The sequence below is a fragment of the Melanostigma gelatinosum genome (genome assembly GCF_949748355.1).
Source record: "Melanostigma gelatinosum genome assembly, chromosome: 1".
Taxonomy (NCBI): Eukaryota; Metazoa; Chordata; class Actinopteri; order Perciformes; family Zoarcidae; genus Melanostigma; species Melanostigma gelatinosum.
In genome coordinates this window covers 12,991,651-13,012,037 of record NC_136634.1, presented here as the reverse complement: position 1 = coordinate 13,012,037, position 20,387 = coordinate 12,991,651, and the positions used below count along the sequence as shown (strand labels likewise).

The following is a 20,387-nucleotide window of genomic DNA, read 5'->3' as shown; positions in this document are numbered from 1 at the left end:
AAAACAGAAAAGTCCAGTATTAAGACCACAATTTAAGCGGAGCCATGTTGAGCTGTTGACCTGAGCATAGAAAGCTTTACATTAATCAAATAACATCGGTCAGCCATTGGTATATTCAAATAGAACGGAAAGGCAGTAAGTCACCTTGCCTGAACATATCAAAGCTGTCATCATCTTTTCATAATCATGACACTATTATATCGAAGCAAGACAGTTTATCTCAGTCCATACGATTTATATTAAGAAACTATTACTAAACACACACAATGTAAATTTGAGTTTGGTTAAAGTTTTCATATACAGTATAATGGTTGAGTGCTATAAAAAATAGTTTGCCCCGTTCAGGACAAACTGGCCTTTTCGTTCTGTGCTATTTGGGCTGTTATCCACTAAAGGAACATAGAAGGTGTACATGTACAACAGAAGACTCATCATTGGCTTGTGGGGGGGGGTGAAGCTGCATTCTGGCACCGTATCAGTCTATTGGTACTCGGCTTCATTTTGCCAGCTGCAGATCTCACCCATTCACCGTACAGACGTCAGCTCTGCAGTTTGTTATTGAAAACAAACGTGTTGAAACTAAATCCACAGACATGAAAAATTTTGGTTACGAGCTTTGGAATCTGAGTCAGTCTTTACAAAAGCTCTACGCGAATACCTCCATCTCTTTCAAGGATATTTTTCCATGTTTTTCTTTTTTTTTCATCTTCTTCTTCCACTGCTTTGTTTTTCTTCAAGTTTATCTTTTGGAGCTCTCTATTTACACTAAAATCTCTTTGACAATTTATTTTCCAGCCTCTTACAGACTGGCACTACATGCTACACAGCTAGTCATCTAGCACTGTCTGGTGGAGGGCCCACTGTGAGTCTGTCATGCAGACTGAGAGGTAGACTGCAGGTCTAGCTGGGCAGTGAGGTCACATACTTGGAGAATGCTCTTTGGCCTCTGTGGCATCAGGTTGGTTTTTTATCAAGGTGGTGTTTGGTTGTAGTAAGGTGTCTTGACGTAATCGGGAGAGGAGCTCTTTTCAATGTGAAAGGACAGACCGGGAAAGAGTTTAAGAACAATAAGAAAAGAGGAAAGCTGTGGTAGAGAGGACTTGGTTTGGGCTCTCTCCTACTTTCAGTTGAGAGTTTCTCTTTGGGCCACTGTGGCTCGGCATCTTTGGGGTGTTCAGGTTACAGGTTTGGCAGCAAAGTGGACAAGGTATATGTTTAGAGATCAACAGCAGGTGCAGGAGGCGTTTTGGGGAGAATGTAGTAGAAAGAAGCAAAACAGCCGTAGTCTGCCTCTTTAAGCTCTGTCTCTCTCCCCTGCCCCTGCGGACAGCTCGGCCTGCTCCCTTTCTGCAGAGTCAGAGCTCAGGCTCCTGGCCCTCTTCTCCTTGGCTCTGGCATTCTGGAACCACACCTGGAGAAAAAAAAAAAGATTTGTATGAATAAATTAGCTATCACCCTTAACATACTTAATTGTTCTCAAACAATCATTTTTCATCTCTAACACATAAAAATTAAACTGCATTTTATCATTCATGAATATTTGAAACATTCACCTGCACAACTCGGTGAGGCAGTCCCAACTCCTGGCCCAGTGTCTCACACTCATGTCGGTTGGGGGTACGGTGGCTCCTGTAGAAGTCTCTGAGCTGGAGTACCTGGAAGTGGCTCATTTGTGTCCTTTGGCGCTGCTGCTGATGTTGGTGCTGTTGCAGACTTTGCGTCTCACCCCAATCTGAGCTTGGACCGCCAGATCCCTCAGGACTAGGAGACCCTTGGTCAGCCGTACTGGAACCCTCCTCACATGGGTACTCCTCATCGTCTTCTTCATAATCATCATCCTCCTCTGGGTTGTTCAGATCAGTGGTTGAAGACAAAGAGGTCATAGGTGGCTTCGTACTTAACTCTTTGTTAATGATGACATAGCCATGGTTTGGGATGAGGTTGGAGGAGATAGATGGACCTGGTCTGTCCATGACAGATGCCATAGCCATCCCAATCTGCCCATTGGATCCATTACTCATCGATAAGTTGTAGCCTGCTCTTTCAGCCTCTGCCCAGTGGCGTGACCTCATATGGGCATCAAGAGCACTCTTTACCTTGAAGAGAGCCCTGCAGAATGGGCAACGCAGGTGGTTCAAACCCAAGCTGAAACTGGATCCTGGCCCCATTGATCGGAACTGTCCTTTTCTCTCTCTGGCTCGTGTGTTCTGAAACCAGACCTGTGAAGGAAAGACCAGCATGATTTAAAATTTGAGTTACACAAAATAATTAAGTAATTTTCTATGCCTTGCTTTCTGTCCCTCTCTCCAACAAACATCAACACATAATCAAATACAAAAAAAGTCCTTAGAATACCTGAACCACACGTCTTGACAGGCCTACATCGCGTGCAATGCCTTCCAGGACTCCTCTGGTGGGGTTAGAGTCCATACTGTAGCGCTGATACAACACTTCAAGCTGTTCTGGGGTGATGGTGGTTCTCTGGCGCTTATCCCTTCGGTGCTCTTCTTCAATCTCTCTCCCGCTCTTTTGGCCTTCAAAACTGGTCTCTGACATGAGCTTTGAACTCTGCTTCATGGGTGTCAGGGTACTTTGAGAGAGGCTGGTCAGGTTGTTACTCGAGTGATCAGAGAGCGTGTTATTCATTTGTATGCTGTTTAAGTGTGAAATCATGGAATGTGTGGGATTAGGGTGCATCTGGGACATAGCGCCTGAAAGCATTTGGCTGGCCATCAGGGTGTGGTTGGGGTGGAGCATCATGTAAGGCATGGTTCGGTCTGTGAAGCCAGAATGGAGAAATTGGACCTGGGACTGAGCTGCCAGGAGGTGCCTGGTCTGATGCTCCTGCCACAGCTGGAATGAGGGCAAGGTCACTGGGCAGAGACTGCACTGAAACTGAGCCTGCGTTTGGGGTTGGAGCTGGGTTTTTTGCTGGGTTTCAGTGGATAGGCAAGAGGTGGCATCAGGCAGCCGAATGTGGCTTGTGTCGGACTCTGAAGCAGCAGGGAGGCTGGGTGATGTATCAACAGGCTTTTCAACAGCTGGATCAGAAGGAGGGCTGCATGTATGCCCCTGGCTGGAATGAGCTGTGGACGTGATGGCCTGTACAGTTTTTTGTGAAGAAGAGGAGGAGCGAGGCTGGGGTCTACTTTCTGGCTGCAGACTGGGCTGAGGTTGTGGAGAGGACCCCGTTTTCATGGCCTGAACAATTTCCTTACGCTGGATGTCTGCATCTGAAATTTCATTTTGAGTTTGAACAAGAGCTAGGCTCTTGTTAGCCTGAGAAGAGATTGTTTTGTCTTCTTGTTGCCTAGTAACAGGTCTTGGTTCACCATCGGCTGTTAGACGCTCACTTTCTATGCAGTGAGAGGAAGAATCAAGGACAGGTGAGTCAGGGTGGGTGTAATACTCATAAGTCAGATCCATGGAATTTTCATTTTGAGATTCACCTTGTGCTTCATCCCCGCAGCTGTTATCGTCATCATCATTCTTGTTGGAGCCATTTCTCTGTCTGTGAATATTGTCAAGTTGGTTCTTCCCCTCTAATCCATCATCTGTCCCATGGTCCTGATTTTTACGGGCTCTCTGTCTTGCATTTTGGAACCACACAACAATGATTTTGTTAGGGAGAGACAACAAGGCAGACATGCGGTCATATTCCTCCTCTCTGGGATACGGAGTCGCCTCAAACACCCCCTGCAGGGTCTCAAGCTGTTGTTCCGTGAAGCGGGTTCGGGAAGAGCGTCGGCCCCTATGGGGTTCTCCTCTCAGGAGGTCTGTTGTCTGGGGCAGTGGGGAGGTATGGGCTGGAAGGCCTGGGGACAGTGGACATGGGGAAAGGGACAGAGGCTGGTGTTGTGCTACTTCTCTGGGCTCCTCCAGGGCTGTGGTCGGGGGGTTATTAAAATTGTAAGGAGAATCCTTGTCTCGCTGGCGCTCTTTAAATAGGGTGTTGCGAAACCAGTGTTTGATAACTTTATGAGGCAACCCAGACATAACAGACATCTTGTTCATGTCTTCATCACTGGGGAGGGTGTTAATATCAAAGTGTTTCCTCAGGACAGTCAGTTGATCCTCAGAGATTCGGGTTCGGGTTCTCTTACCCTGTTGTTCAAGTATTGTTGGGCTGACTTGGGGTTGCTGTCCTGTTTGGATGGGGCTGTATTGGGATGGTTGACCCTGCAGTGCAGAATTGATCTGTGAAGGCTGACCTTGCAAAGCTGGGCTGAGCTGGGGTTGCTGGACAAGCAAAGAAGGGCTGAGCTGGGGTTGCTGGACAAGCAAAGAAGGGCTGAGCTGTGGCTGTTGCCCAAGCAGTGCTGTGTTGAGTTGAGATTGGTAGAGTTTTGCCAACTCAGGGTTGACACTTAAGTCTAACCAAGATTGGGGCTGGAGACCCATAGACTGCATCATAACTGGAGAGAGGAGAGGTAGGTCCATGGGAAACGGAATGTGGGGTAGGGTAAGCTCAGGTAAAGGCAGTTGGGCTTTAGGAAGCTGGGGCAAGTCTAAAGGAAGCATAGGTATTTTCGGTAAGGTAAGAGGTATGGCATTAGCTGGGGATGTGGTTTGAGAAGTAGCTGCATCAGCTGTGCTTGGGATGGGGGCCTCTTGTTGTGGACATTCTTGAGATTGTGAAATAAATGGAGAAGAAGAAGGTGTGGGGGAAGTTGTTGCTGGGTCTGTAGCAAGGGCACACGTTTTGGTTATGGGATCTGAAAATGACGGTACAGGTGAGGGTGCAAGGCTTTTAACTTGCGGCATAACTGGTTCCAGTGTTGGTTCTGATTCTGAGGATGGGACTGGGGCGCCAGCTGAAGCAGTTGAATTCTCCCCAGATTTAGGTTGTGTGAGTGGGTACATCTGGTCATACTGCAGCCTGTATTCTCTGGAAAATCTCTCCAGTGCAGGAGTAGGAAACATTTTCCTATGAATGTACTCCCGGTGACTTTTTAAAATCAAGGCATCTGAAAAGAACTTGCCACAGTCTCTACACTTTTCTCCCCTTTCACAACAGCCTATCTCTTTGTTTACTGATTCCTTGTCTTTCTTTTTTTTGTCATGTGGCAAACTTTCTATTTCTCCATTGCCCTCTACTTGTTTGTTATCCTTGTCACAGTCTTCCAGCTTTCCATCCTGTAGTCCACTTAACTCAACTTTTTCTTCGTCTGAGCATACCTCCATATTGTTGCTATCAGAACACTCCTGTTTATCTGGTATCATATGGGTTGTTATCTGCTGCTGGTGTCTTTGTCTACTTTGTATGTATTGCAGTGCCAACTCATAGCCATAACTCTGCAGCAGGGCTCGAACAGGCTCGCCATTCACAGCTGTATAGGGCACTCTGGGAGGAGGACACTGAAATCCATGAAGAGTAAATGAAGAGGAATCCGTTTCCTCTTTCTGACACTTATTTCTAAAAGTAGGAACAGGCATTTCTTCTTTTTCTTCCTCTAGATTAGAATTGCTGTGTCCTTTTTCTGACTGGTTCTTGGCGGATCCACTGCAGCCAGCTTCAACATTGGCTTCACACTGCATACGATCTTTTGGTTGGCTAACAGCTGAGTTTGAACGTTGTCTCTGGGTTTGTTTCTCATCTATTTGAGGTTGGGACTCCCTTTTAACTTCCACCTTAACCTGTTCTTTGGGGATGGTGTTGGCATGTACTAACTGACTAAGTTCAAGGCTCTTAACAGTTAACTCTGGGTTAATATTCATGTCTCCTGACAAATAAAAGGGCAGAAGAAGTTGCTGCTGCAGAGAGAGCAAGTTGTCTGGTGACAGGGAGAAGTGTTGTTTAAGGAGATTCTCTGTCCCTAAGGGAAGGTGCTGCATTAATTGGGACTGGAGCAGAGCTGTGTGTTGTTGTAACTGAGCTTGGGCCTGTGCCTGAGCCTGGGCTAGCTGCTGCTGTTGTATCAGCATTAGCTGGTTTCTTGACGCTATAAGTTCTGCAACTCTACTTTTAGCCTGCTGTCTGTTAGTTGGGATAGAGAGGGTTGGCTGCGCCTCAGCTGCTAAGCCAGGGCCTAATAGTAAAGAGGTTGAAGAGCTTACTACATCTGGCCTCTTGGTGAACGGCAAAGCCTTTGATATTTGTTCTCTGTTGGCAGCAGCCTGAGTAGCAGTAGTGGGGACTGATACTGGAGCAGCTGCACTAGATGCTGGGTTCTGTGGAGCTGAGTTCTGGGCAGCACGAGCTCTAGTCTGATGAAGAACAGAGCGAAGATGAATGTCCAGTGTGGAGCTCTGGCTATAGCCCACGCCACACAATCGGCAGCAGTAGGGCCTAGGATCTGGACCACGGGGAGACTCGGGGACAGCAACACCTGTGCCAGAGTCCTGTAGGGCCCGTCTGGCCCGGTGGAGATGGGACACAGAGTTATAGTGGACCAGAAGAATGGTTTTCTGGGTAAAAGATTCAGAGCATACTGTGCATTTATAGGGCCTGGTTGGATCTAGATAGCGGTCCATTGTGGGGTTGGAGATCTTTCTGACAAGAGAGCTGTAAGTAGGTTCTGATATGATATCCTCATGTGGCCCTTTCTCTGGCTCAGTTAACGCCTCCTCATCTCCATCAACTTCACCGATCACGTTCTTCTCTTTAAATTGTACTTCTTCTTCTTCTTCCTCCTTTACCTCTATGCCCAGGACTTCTTCCTCCATCTCTTCATCCTCTCCTGCTTCTTGACCTACTTGAGGTGATAAACTAAAATCTTGTTGAACTGAACTCATATTTTGCTCCATGTATTGAGCAGTGTGAGGCGGTAAGAGTGTATTCTGTCCCTGTGTGTTATCCAGCTGTGAGTGTGTGTTCTGCATGTGTCTCTGCAAGGCCTCTTGACTGCGGCACCGTCGAGAGCAGAAGGGGCACTCTGTTGCCGCCCTCATGGCATGGTACTGCCAGTGCAGCTGGAGCTTCTCTTGAGTGGGGAACGCCAAGCTGCACCTGCTGCAACGGAACCGGTAACCATGGCGATCAGAAAGAGGAGGGGGGTCGCCGATCGGGGAGGAGGTGGGAGTCTGAGTTGGGGACTGAGGAGCCAGTCTGCCATTGGAAGGGTGAGTGGTGTTGTCTTCTAGCGGTGGGGTGAGTAGAGCTGTGACATCTTTGGGTGCGGCTACATCTCCCTCAGTGTTCTCTACTGAAATGCCTGCAAAATGCCAAAAAAATAAAAATTGTAAATAGTGATAGTAAATTTAGACCAAGAAGACAATGTGTTTTAAACAAATTACAGTGACATGGTTTGGAGTTTATGACTCTTAATTCATCTCTAAAATATGGTATTTTTTACGGTGCATTTTAAACCAACCTTGGTTTTTTTGTGAATCAAGTGAGGCACTGGAATCAGCAGTATGGGAACAATTTGCATTGGTATTCTTGGTGTTTTTATTTTTCTGAGTATCATCCGTCTGTGGTTCTGTCTGCAGCTGAGGCTGTGGTTGTTCCATGGATAGTGTGACCTGCAAAGAAAAAAAAAAAGTGACCGTGTGTCAATTTTATTTTTATTGGAGGGGGGGGGGAGGATGTTGCCAGTTATAATCCGTGCTGTTTTATGAATTCAGGCAGAGAAATGGGATATTACCATATTTTCTCAATCCTATATTATGAATAAAACATTTAATTGAACAGAATAACAGCAAGCAAATATCCAGACGTAGAAACATGAGTGCCTGCATACCCTGTCCTAATATCATAAAACATTAAAGTGTGAATCTGTGAGTGTATCGTTACATCTTGCACCGGCCTGTGCAGCAGTATAGACAGCAAGGCGCATCAATTTGGTAAGTGTATATGGTGAGATATGTGGGTCTGCCCTTCAGCTCCGTCCAACATGCCCCAAGGGTTTAATAAAACTTTACTGAGCTGAATAATGAATTTATTTAAAATCATTCTTCATACAGAAAACCTCCATCTCCACAGCTTCGAGCACTGAGAGCAAATACCATATCTATGCGAACAGCTAGCAACCCTTAGGAAAAGACAGACAGCTAAAGATGAGATTTACATGACAAGAGTTTTCTCTGCGTAACAGCTTCATAAGAGAGAAAGAGAAGAACAACCACACACACACACACTGCAGCGAAAACTGAAGGTCAGGCTTAATCTAGAGAGCGTAATTGGAAAGCAAGGTACATAATGGCCATCATCACCTCAGTCTGAATTAATGAACCTCAATTACTATCAGAGAGAGTGAGGGAGGGGTCGGAGGAGAGGGAGGGAGGATGATGGTGGGGGGTGGCAGGGGGGTAAGGGGTATAGAATATGAGAAAGAGGGAGCTTGGAGAGAGGGCGAAGGTATGGGGCAATGAACAAAAAAAACTGCTTCGGAGCGAGAGAGAGTGAGTAAGGGAGGGGTAACGCATAAGAAATTGAGAGTGAGCTTGGGAGGGACAGAAAGGGAGGGGCAGGGACGGGGACAGATATTGCTGAATAGGAATGATAGGAGTAGGTGAAGGGGGGAGGGAGGGACAGCAGAGGGGAGAAAGGGTGAAAAGCAGTCAGTCAAGTGGAGGCGAAGAGCGCAAGAGACAAAGGCCACTTAGCATACGGGCCAGGGAGATGGAGGATGGTGATGTGGATAGATGACCAGTCTTTGTTAGTTGGAGAGACACAGTAAAAAGCATGGGGGCCCCTTTTTAGCTTGACTGCACTTCTGGTAATAGAGGGCTACTTAAACATGCATTATAGAAAGACTGGCTTTTCCCTCACTCACTCAGTCAAACCCCTCTCTCTTCCACTCTAAAACACGCACATACACATACACAGAATGCACGGCTGCATCAAAGATGATAGCGGGGAGCTACTTAAACATGCATTAAAAAAAAAAGCGGTGCCTTTCTCTCTGGTGCCTTCTTAATGGAATTGTCTCCCTACATTTCACTCTTCCCCATCCCCCATTGCTTTGCCTTCACGTTTTATTTTTCTTCCTGACAAAACGCAAATACAACGAATACACACTTGCATACACTTACTGTGCTGATGAGCTTGTCTACACAGTCCTGTGCCACACTGTGCACATGCGTGAGATGCTGTCGCAGGTGTGCGTGTGGGAGTTTAACCTGGCACAAAGGGCACTGGACAGTCTTAAAGAGAGAGAAGTGGGAAAAATGGTTAAAACGTGTTGAATTAGAAGGCTGAAAGAGCGCACAGGTGTGTATAGGTTTGTGGGATAACAGTAGAACTGCATTTATTGTGTCCGTTGATACATTTTACATTAACAAGGACATACTTCAATTATTAAAATGTGTGTCAACTGCTCACCTGCTGGTTCTGATTTTGCTGGTGTATTCTGGGGCGTTTGGTTGAGATAGAGTTTTCCATTTCCTCGCATTCAGAGGATGGACGCTTGACTGATGGAAATGACTCCCTCTTTTCTCTTTCCTCCTCCCTAGTTGTTTCTTCATGTAAAAAAAATCATATTAACGTGAAAATGGATTGATATTTACCATGTATGCAATAGGTTATTATGCTATCATCATTTGAACTATGAATTAACATACCCGTCTCCTTAGAAATCATCTTCGCCCCCAAGTTACAAATGTCTTTGGTTGTGTCCAAAGGACCAGTGGTGGTCTCACTGGAAGTTTCCATATCCTCACTGAGCTCTCCTGAGAGGGAACATGAAAAACAATTATGTTACACAAACATCGTGCTTCATACAATATGTTTTCACAAACTAACAGGTTAATTGTAGTTTATAATATCGAGATAGCATCCGTCAAAAAGACCAATTCCTTTGGACCTCACTCTATTCTTCTTGCTTGCCTCCGTACACTATTGATCAAGTATTGATTCTCCATTAGATTCTCCTCAGAGGTGGAGTAGAGGTAATATGGACTTACAACACATCAGTTCACCTCGATAAGTCTTAATCTGCACATAAACAAATCACAGGATGCACTTAATTTACAACTGAAGTGTTGAACAACTAATTTTAGAGGTTGTCCCAGCAGTTGACACACTCCAGACGATGTAAATTCAGTGTTTTATCCTGAACAAACGGGTAACTAGCCTCTACTTCCCCCATCCTTATCCAGGGGATTTGTATTGGTCCATTGATTAGCAGGTGCTAGTTAGCTGTTGTTAGGGGTTATAACAAGGATGTGTATTGACAAATCAATTTACTTGATCAATATCTCAGCAAAAGCCATTACTTATTGTCTCACTCTTTTCATCTCAATCCCCTCTCTACTCGATGACGTCAGCTAGCACATGCAACATGAAATCAAATACGGCCACATGGTTCATATTCTCACCTGTGACACCATCAGGGCTTTTCCTGATGGTAAAAATGGCTGCCAGCTCCTCTCCGCCCATTGGTTGCAGCTGTAGTAGCCCTTCCCTCTGCTGATGGGTTAGGGTTTGACTGTGTTTCATTACTTGTAGTTTAGAAGAGGAGGAGTGGTTGCATAAGAGACAATGGAACAGCCACGATCCCCCATCAACCTCACCATCATACTGCTGCAGGAACTAAAAATAATGAGGCAGAAAGGAGAGAATGAAAAGGATTATGGTTGACAACAGTTTATAAATCTAGTCCGATCATCCCGAATTGCTGAATACATTTCTGTTTGAAATGCTGCTTGCATGCCCGAAGATAAAGGTGTTACTAATGACGGTGTACTGACTCGGTAAACCCGGACGCTGGCCTCGTGGTGGGAACTGAGGGAATGTCCTCGCAGCTTGTCCAAACTGCTGGTCACGTAGTCACACAGGTTGCACCTCAGCTGGACAGGGTTGCCCTTAGCAATAAGGGCAGCCCCCTCCTGACCCCTATCCCCACCCTCCTGGAGGTGAGCAGCAAGCTGGTAGCGGGTGCGGTGCCTGTCAGTCTGGCAGTGCAAGGAGAAGTTAGCCCTCAGCTGGGTGGTGTAGCCGCACAGCCTGCAGTGGCAGCCACCAGCGACCAGGGAGCACCACTCAGACTGGGGCAGAGAGCGAGGGGCGTTCAGGTGCTGCTCCACAGACTCTAAGCTGTCAGACGAAAAGCAGGAGCAGACAAGGCATTGAAACACGCCCCCCTGGGAGAGGGGTTCAGTGGGGGACAGAGAAGGGGCTGGAGGGGGGGAGGGGGAGGGAGAAGGAGTCAGTGTAGACCCAAGGGTGACTGGCTGATCTGCAACTTGCTGACTGGTCAGTCGCATGTTCAAGGAGAGCTCCGCACCTATGAAACAGAGAGATCCACTGTAAGAATTTGCACGTTTTATTTTTGTTGTTGTTGGATTACAGCGAGAAATGCATTACTCACCTGCGTTTTGTAAGTGTTTAAGCTGCGGGGCAAGACTCCTACAGTGAGACAGGTAGTAACCTCTCTGGAGCCGCAGCATGTTATGTGTGTGTTTCTCGCTGGTGGTGTGTATGCGCAGGTTGCGGGCAATGCTGGTCTCATAGTCGCACACATCACACCGCCACCGCTTACCATGGGAGTGAGTGTGTGCAGGTGGTGAGAGCTTGGCGGGCTGGGTGGTAGGCGTGGGAGTAGAGAGTGGGGGCTTGTATGTGGGCTCGTCCACTGCGTTACCGTCGGAGGAGCTGCTGTTGTTTGTGGTAATGTGAGAAGTGTGCATGAGACCATTCGAGTGTCCCCCATTTTGAACGTTATTAAGGTGTTTATCCGACTGCATGTGTATGCTAAGGTTACCTTTCGATGAGGTAGCATAGTCACACACCTCACAGCGGTAGGGCTTGTAGCCACAGGCATAGGTTTCGCCACGGGCCAAGCGAGGATGGGGTTTCCCCGAACTGCAATAGCTACACACACCTCGTGTTGCACCGCCACACACACACTTTCCCGCGGAGGCCCCACACACACACTGGCCTCCCGTCTCCGGATGTTTCTCTTTCATGTGGACTTGCAGTGTATGTTGAGACTTGTAGTGCCAGTTACACTTGGGGCATTTCAGCGTCTTACAGGAGTTGCGTGAGTGCATTATGGTCATGTGACTGGTCAGTGAATTAGGAGAGAGGTCTTGGTTGAGGTTTTTAAGGACAGCGTCTTTCTGTTCTTCTTCTTTGTCTCTCTCGTCATCCACCTCTGTGTCAAGCTGGCTGTCATTTGGTTCTGGAGCTTTGGCACCATCTCCTTCGGAAATGGAAGAGTGAGGAACCCCTGCTGGCCCATCATCCTCAGCAGCTGTACTGGCAGGCTCCGTACCTGCCAGTGTAAAAGCCAGAGTGGACTGCTGGGATTTAAAGCTCTGAGGAAACTCAGAAATCCAGCCCTGATCTCCCTTAATGTCTTTTACCTCTGTCTCGCTCAGCAGGGCAGAAAAGGAGGACGGACAAGTGAAGTGCTTTGGAGAGGTGGAAAGAAAAGGGGAGGGCTTTGGAGAGGTGGAAGGAGTGGGGGAGGGCTTTGGAGAGGCGGCTATTTTGCTGTCGAGTGTGCCACTGGCCTTCGCAGTGCTGGAAGAAGAGCTGTGCTGGCTCTGTTGAGGTAATAAAGAACATTTGGATTTGGTTTGGCTTTGGTTTGAGATGGCCTCCTCCTCTTCCTTCTCCTCCTCCTCCTCCTCCTCCTCCTCCTCTCCCCCTCTGCTGCTAAGGGCTGCTGGGAGACCCCCTGTAACTGACGCCTCTCCTACACCTACATGCACCTCCCCTTCTTCCTTCCTTTGCCCTGACAAATTTCCCTCCCCGAAGTCTCCCTTCATCCCCTGCTTTTGACACGCTCCATTCTCCTGTGAATGTCGGCCTCCTTCTTTCTGCTCACCTCGCTGGGTCTCTTCTCTAGCCTGGGACCCCTCTACGCCCTCCTCCTCCTGCTGAGGCAGGGTCAGGGGCTCTTTGGCAGGGGCCATGGCTGAGGTACGAGAAGATGACCCCTGCTCCGGAACGACCGCAAGGGTCAGGAGAGGAAGAGATAAAGCCTGGGGACTGAGGTCAGCATCTCTCTCCTCTCCTCCCCCTCCATCCCCTCCTCCTCCCTCACCGCTGTCCATACCAGAGGCTACAGCTGCCACGCATTACTACCCCACCTGTGTTTCAGATACAGAGAAAGAGAAGAGGAGAGCGTGACAGACAGAGACAGAAGAAAAGTGAAGGGAAAAGAGGAGAAAATGAAATACATGAGTCATGTAAATAATATTGCATAACAGTGGAGGACATTGATTATGGTCCCTGGATAGCATCTGTTCAATACTGCCTTCACAGTGCGCAATACAGAGGCTGGTTACTCAGGGGTTAGCGTTAGCCCTTAATGGGAAAATCAATAGCATGAGCGCTAAACTAGGTAGAGGAATGCGGGTAAAGGCTACGCAGGAGGTCTACAATATTTCTCAGGGAATAGGATTAAATAAAGAACTGAATGCTTCTGAGCTAAAGGGCTTCCACTAAATTGCCACACTTTGATACACTGGATTTGAAAACTGTTCTTTTATCTGCTTTTATCTGTCTTTCGCTGTGCATTGGTACAGAGATATTAGGAGAGAAAACTGGAGCTCTGTTTAGCACGAGCCATTTTATAACGCGCAGTGCAAACACGGGCTGGTCACAATACAATAAACACCTGTGTAATCTAATTTAGTCCAAATGCAACAAATATTTGTATGAGGCTTATAAAATGTTTGTTGAGGTTTCAGACAGATTTTGATGAAAATCTGTGGTCATTTTTTAAGCAATAGTTACTGGTGTTGCAGTGCAGTGTATTATTTATCCCCTCTCCCCGTTGTATGTGTGTAAAATTGTATATACCAAGTCCCATTGCTTGCACACTAAAAACACACCCATATACATGAACAATGAAGCAGTGATGTACATTAAAATGAATCCCTTTTTGTTGTAAACTGAAACTTTATATATAATGCATAAAAAACAATAATTCAAGACTGCATTTCCTTGGCTTTTGAAATAATCTGGTCTTAATAAAATTTGGCAATGAGCTGTGACATTTTATCATACAGGAATTACCATAAACATTCAAGTCAATAATTACAATTTCCCAAAATTGATCAGTGAGGTTTCACAAATAATCTCCATTACCAGCACAATCATACATCAGTGACTTCCTAAAAAAATGAATCGAGCCTCTCGTCCTCTTCTGTTTCTAACTGACAGATGGATGGCAGATGAGACGGATACATCGCTCTTACTCTGTGTGTGTCCCACAATCTCATTACTGACCTTTTTTTAATCAAGGAGAGACCTTAATGTACCCTTTCACCTTCTACTTCAGCCAACCAACCCCCTCCTCCTTCTGCTGCTTAAATATCCTCTCTCTCCTGTAGCCACCGCCTCTCCCCTCTCTGCACCTTAAAGATATATGGCTCATATCGGCACTCTGATAGTGCTTTAATGTACTGTGTTTATGTCACAGGCCACAGACCCTTGCCCACTGCAGCTGTCCACTGTCCCGCCGGATAGTGCTGAGGGGCTGAGCCTGACTGCCAGCAGCTGAGAAGAGTCTCTAATCTGATAAAGATTTTCATTTACACTGCAATCAATAACCTGGGTCTATCGGCAATGTAACTATTTATACAAACATTCCTGGCTCTCTATCGATCACAAGTGCGGGAAACCATCATTTAACAACGTGTGAGTGTGTGTGTGTGTAGGCTACATCTATGTGTGTGTTAATGAGAGTAAATCCTGTTGTCTTCTGCAAACTGATTGTGATAATGTCAATTAAGCACAGGCACAAAACACCTGAAATTTGACCTATAATTACTGAAAATATTAATGCACAATACATGTTTGTTATTAGGTGTGAATATAACACAATTTGCAACAAAAGATAATGCTCAAATATCTAACAAAAAATGTGTCCCCGGACTCTTAGGCTGGTGTGTGTGTGTGTGATTGTGTGAGTGTGTGTGTATATGTGAGAGTGTGTGTGTGTGTGTGTGTGTGTGTGTGTGTGTGTGTGTGTGTGTGTGTGCGTGTATTAAGAATAGAGAGAAAGGAGAGAAAGGGGTGTGATGGGGTGAGAGAAAGACCTTGAGAGTAGAGTTGCTTGGCTATACTTTGAGAAAATGCATTTTGTTTGTCTTTATAGGACCTCGAGAAATACAGTTGGACATGGACAAATACTGTTTTGAACGCAACTGCTTTGCACGAGGACCCCGCATACAGAATCAAGGTAATAGCACTAAACTGTATTTTGCATTATTCTGGGTACCATACAAACGGGGCTGTTGGAGAATACCGGACGGGCAGCGACTTGAAGTTCACTCCCCGTCTCTGTCTGTGTTGTCAAGCCACCGACCAACACTCAGCCTCCAGACTACTTCAGCCTTTGTTTACAGTGGACCGCACCGTTCCACACTCCCGATTCAGCTAAAGCAAGAGTGATCGCGTTCAGTATCCAGTAACAGGTGACCCAATGCACAAGCAGATCACCAAAAGCTCGATTTCTGCGATTTACAGGCTGCACTAACCAAACACCCCTTCCTCCCCACCGTCGGGGTGGCTTCCTCCCGTCCCTTTAATATCGTAAACAAACGGCAGACTTACATTTATGCAGCGGCTCTGGTACAAAGCTCCGTACGCTGAATGTGTAGTAGTCCGGAAAACAATCGTATAGAGAGCCCACTCATTCCTTATGAATGATCCTCTGCGTTTTTACGGAGCCAGGAGGAAAAAAAAGGGGAGAGGGAGAGAGAGCAGCGGGGTCCAAGTTGTAATTAAAGCTACATATAGGCTGGAGTAAACAGAAGAAGGGGGACGGAGGGGTTTGTGCGAGCTCCAGAGGTAGAATGAGTTCTGATCACTGTGGGGGAAAAACACTTGGCTCTTTATTCCTGCTAATTAGTTTCCTTCAAAAAATGGCTGAGATTACGCCTAGTGCGCATGTGCGTAATTGCGCAGACACCGCTAATTAGCCCGTTTGGATCAATAGGATTCCGCGAGAGGGAGGGAGGAGGGAGGGGGAGAGGCTACAGGGAACGCATAGAGAGGACAGGGAGGAGAAGACAATTTTTTTTAAAAAAGTACGATAAAATTCAGCTGAAAGGTTTGTTTTTTATTGAAAAGAATTCCAGCTATATATTTTGGATGGATGTTAAAACAAAGCCCAGCTGATGTAAAAAATATATATATATTTGTAAATTTGAGAGAAAACAAAATTGCAAAAAAATCTCTAGATGCCCCAAAATATATGCTAAAATAGCACGAAGTAGGCAACAACAATGTCAATATTCACCAAAAAAAAAAACAGACAAAGGGATTTTAGAGGGACATTATGAAAATCTACCACAAAATGCGTCACGATCACCGTGATTCACTATTGAGAACAAAACGCATTGCAAGGCCCTTGGGCATTATTTTAGGAATATTACATATGCATTTTGTTCGTGTTAAAGCAGGCAGTTGGACGCTCAAATGTAAACATTATGTCCCATACATGAATCGCATTATTTTCATGAAATATTTAAATTTCTGTTTGATAACCCACCTGCTTTAGAAAAGTTGTAGCATGTAATTGCAAGGTTTCTGGCTGACAGATATTCACATTTAACAAACAAGTGAAAATATGAATGCTTCAAACAAAAAGGGAAGAGGTCTCGTCTAAATATACTTCAATATGAAATGAGAAATTTCCCTCTCGACTGTTTTTGAACCGAGGCTGCAGGTGGGTTGCGGGCATTGGTTTTGCTTGTTAATTTACTCCTTTTGGATAACATTAAAACTACTTCAGCCTAAATTGATGTGTTCACTTCTGTGTTTGTCATCACATAAGACCTTTGTTTTTTTTCCTGCTCCGGCCGTCCCATCCTCGCCACTCGGGTCTATTGTTATGATAATCCTATTGTGAATTTCTCGCTGGACGAGCAATCTGTCGATCGCCCATATTTAAGAAGGTGAAAACTGCATGTATTTGTAAGATCAAATAATGTATTTTATACTTAATTTGGTGTTGTCACAACTGACCTCGTCCTTATTTTAGAATTGTATTAATATACATTCTGAAAGGTGTGAAAGGCTGCGATGTTACAGAGAAAGTCACTCTGGAAAACAAAGATGGGCATATTATTGTATTACCACAGAATATAAAAAGGCGATAGCATTAACTGCAGTCAGGTCACTATCAGCTCGCTGTTGCGTGAAACAACCGCACTACAAGGCCACATCGGAGTCACATGAATATTAATGCTATTTTGTTGTGTTGGTTTTGAGAACGCTGACATTTTGATTTTGGTTTGTCTTGTTTTGGTCTGATTATTTTCCTGCATTTGTAAAACTATAAATATGTAAAGAATCGATGCATTGGCCAATTAGTTAAGTGCCAAATGATTTGGTTTACGTGTGTAGAAGATTCAATGATTATTTTAATATTTGAAAACATTTAAAGTGTTTGTCCGTCTGGCACATGCCAGCAAGCAAAGACTGCAGGTTATCACAAATACACATCAGTGACTGCTCTGTTGTCTTTATGCCGACATGGATATTTCCTGTTTTTGTTATGACTGCAGTTAGAACTGTGACAATTGTATGTCATTTTATGAGCAAAAGACAATGACAGTGAATATAACAATGTATTTTTAACGTTAGTCCATATTGCAAGGTGTGTGTCACAGCAGTGTGTGTGTGTGTGTGTGAGATAGAGAGACAGACAGACAGACAGACAGAAACAAGATGTGATCTGCTGCTTCCGTGCGTGTGGTTTGAATGTTAAAATGAAAAGTGTAGCGAAAACAACATGTAGATCTGCTGTTTTTTTATTCATCCTTACATGTGCATCCTTTTTTAATACTACAGTACATTGATAAGATGTCAAATGTGTGCTTCTTTGGTGTAAAAGGATAACCTGTAAACACAAATGTGATGTCAGGGGGAATTTATGAATTCCATCATAAACAAACAATCTTACATTTTACACTACAGTGGGACAAAATAAGAAATGCTTTCAATTGATCCTTCATATAATTTGCATTGCTGGCTCTTGATGTCAATTTCCATTTCTTCATATTTCTTTGCCCAATTTAAAACAATGAAAAAAGGGCATGTGAACACACACATACACATTTCATGTCTACCTTCTCACACAAGGAATTCATATATACAAAACTACACAGTCCTCTATAAAGCAGTCCTTACATAAAGTCACATTTTTATAGAATAGAATAATTCTCCTGATTGGTTGCCTTGAGATAGTCCAGCACAGATATGAGAGACGCTCTCCCTGACTGGAACTTTGAGTTAATTTCCATCGTGATAAATATAGAAATTTAATATTTTACAGATTTTAAAGCTCTCGTGTAAATGTACATTTACAATTTACGCACACACACACACTTCTTTGCATACACACTTAAACATGCACAGGCGGTACTGTAAAATGCACCATGCCCTCAGGTGTATGCCAGGGGTTGTTGTTTTCACTGTAATATATAGTTAGCCCTTCCGCCAATTTACCCTGTCAGTGCTAATGGGGCAATTAACCACCATGATGCCCCCCAGGCAGAAGGAGTCCCGAAAGCTCCCCAACTCCAAACTTGTCTTTATGACATTTATATCACAAAATGTGGGGGAAGCTGGGGACCCATCTGACACCTTGGAGGGTCCTTAATGTCACTCCCTCCCTTGCCCCCGCCCCTTTGTGCCCCAGGGTATGGCACTGAGCAGGAAGTGTAATACATCATGTACAGGAGAGGCCTCGTCCAGCAGGGAGAAAACTTTGTTCTCCAAAGCTTCAGTGGGGCCACTCTGATTTACACACTGTGTCCACTTCTGCGTGATTCTGAATGTAAACTGACCTTTATCGCGAAGCCAACACAAACACACTTCCAGCTAACATACTCAGACTTGACCTCTCCCTTCATTCTAGACTTTTTGGCATCTATAAGTCCCCCTATCTTTGTCTCTGCTCCCATTCCCCCCGTCCTTCTTACATCCCCAAGGAGGCAATAACCTCCCTTGCAAGTGCCTCCCCTTGAGCCGTTGTCATAGTAACTTGTGGACTGGTCGACATGACAACCCCACCGTGGTCCAGAGATAAATGATAGGCCAGAAATGGAGAGGGAGCAGGCACATGGGGGATTTGCACCCCCCTTTAATTTGGGATGCCTGATTCTGATTCAAAATATTTTTTTTCTCTCTCATTCAGCATCAACCTGCTTTACATTTATACAGGTATTTACAAATACTGTCAGCCCCCGAGCCACTCCACGACTGTTAGCGGCCTTGCTCTACGGCGCCTGGGTGGACATTGTAAAAAATTTAAATCGTAAAAATTGTTTTCATTGTTGTGCTGTTTTCCTTTCCTGTATCTTTACAACAGAAATATCCAACAGTGGTCATTTTCTTCAAAGCAAATGCATATAAATGGTGGGTACAGGAAACCTGTATGTTTTTACTTTTGGGGCATTAAACCCACAGTCTGCTATTTACGGTTACCGCCAAATTCATTTGGAGGAAATTCAGACATCTAAAAAACCAGGAGGATACGGATATCTACATATTAAACCCCGTCTTTCCACGACTCCATTTCCTAAACCCGAGGACAGTACTGTGACTGGCCCAGCACCAATTTATTGACTTTGTCATCCCACGAGTTAAATGGTTCAGTTTTACTTCAATTCCCTCAATCAGTCTATTAATTGTGTTGTCTGTGGAAGAGGATTCATGGCTCCTCCTGAAAAACAAAATGCAAAACTTTTGCCAGAACCTTTACTGAATAAGATTTACATGTAAAAGGCACTCGCATGGTTGATAGGTGATATAGTAGATTTGCACAAATACATTTCACTTATTTATTACATGTTCCATTCATCACACCTGTCCTGTTTTTCATTATTGGACAGTGTGGTCTTTCAGGAAGAGCACTCGGTGAGAAAAAAGAAGTCCTGAGCGAGATTATGAATCCATAACAGCTCCCGGGGTGTTGCCCCTCAGCTTTCCCCGATCTCTGACCCCTCTGTAGAGGGTAGCAAACTTGGAAGAGATATGTCCTATATAAGGATCGATATGTACCATTATTCATCAGGACTATTAGATACATATTACATTTTTTAATATATCAAATATTTTATATATACAGAACAGAACAATATACATTACCTCCAGTCAAGCATCCTGAGGCTAAAAATATAAAAACTAAAACAAGACAACTGAATGATAAATGAGTTCACAAGACGTCACCTCTCATCCTAGAGGCTTCATTGTTCTATTGGAAAATAATTTCCTGCTTTAAAACTTGTTTAAACCAGAAATGCAATATAACATTCATGTGATTTTAATTATATATATATATATATATATATACATATGTTGTTTCCCTAAATTCAATGGCATAAACAAATGAAATACTGGAGAATTCCCCACCCCTTATTAAAACTGATAAAACTGTGTTGATGTATCATAAAACATCTTTAGCTCGTAAATTATATTATATGTCTATTATATATATATTTTTTTTTACATTTGACTTCCTACCATAATGACAGAA

At 44.7% G+C, this 20,387-nt stretch overlaps 1 protein-coding gene across 1 annotated transcript; it reads right to left on the bottom strand.

The window, feature by feature from the left end:
- Nucleotides 1-919: 919 nt before the first annotated feature.
- On the bottom strand, nucleotides 920-12,945 carry LOC306779907 (zinc finger homeobox protein 3-like; the record flags this gene model as incomplete). The annotated part of the gene is made up of 10 exons (XM_079272004.1): nucleotides 920-1,411; nucleotides 1,554-2,219; nucleotides 2,356-7,154; nucleotides 7,314-7,464; nucleotides 8,977-9,087; nucleotides 9,266-9,402; nucleotides 9,505-9,612; nucleotides 10,261-10,474; nucleotides 10,633-11,168; nucleotides 11,253-12,945. The coding sequence occupies 10 exons, from the start codon at nucleotides 12,943-12,945 to the stop codon at nucleotides 1,295-1,297; spliced, it is 8,532 nt and encodes a 2,843-aa protein (XP_079128130.1). The 3' UTR covers nucleotides 920-1,294.
- Between the last annotated feature and the right edge of the window lie 7,442 nt (nucleotides 12,946-20,387).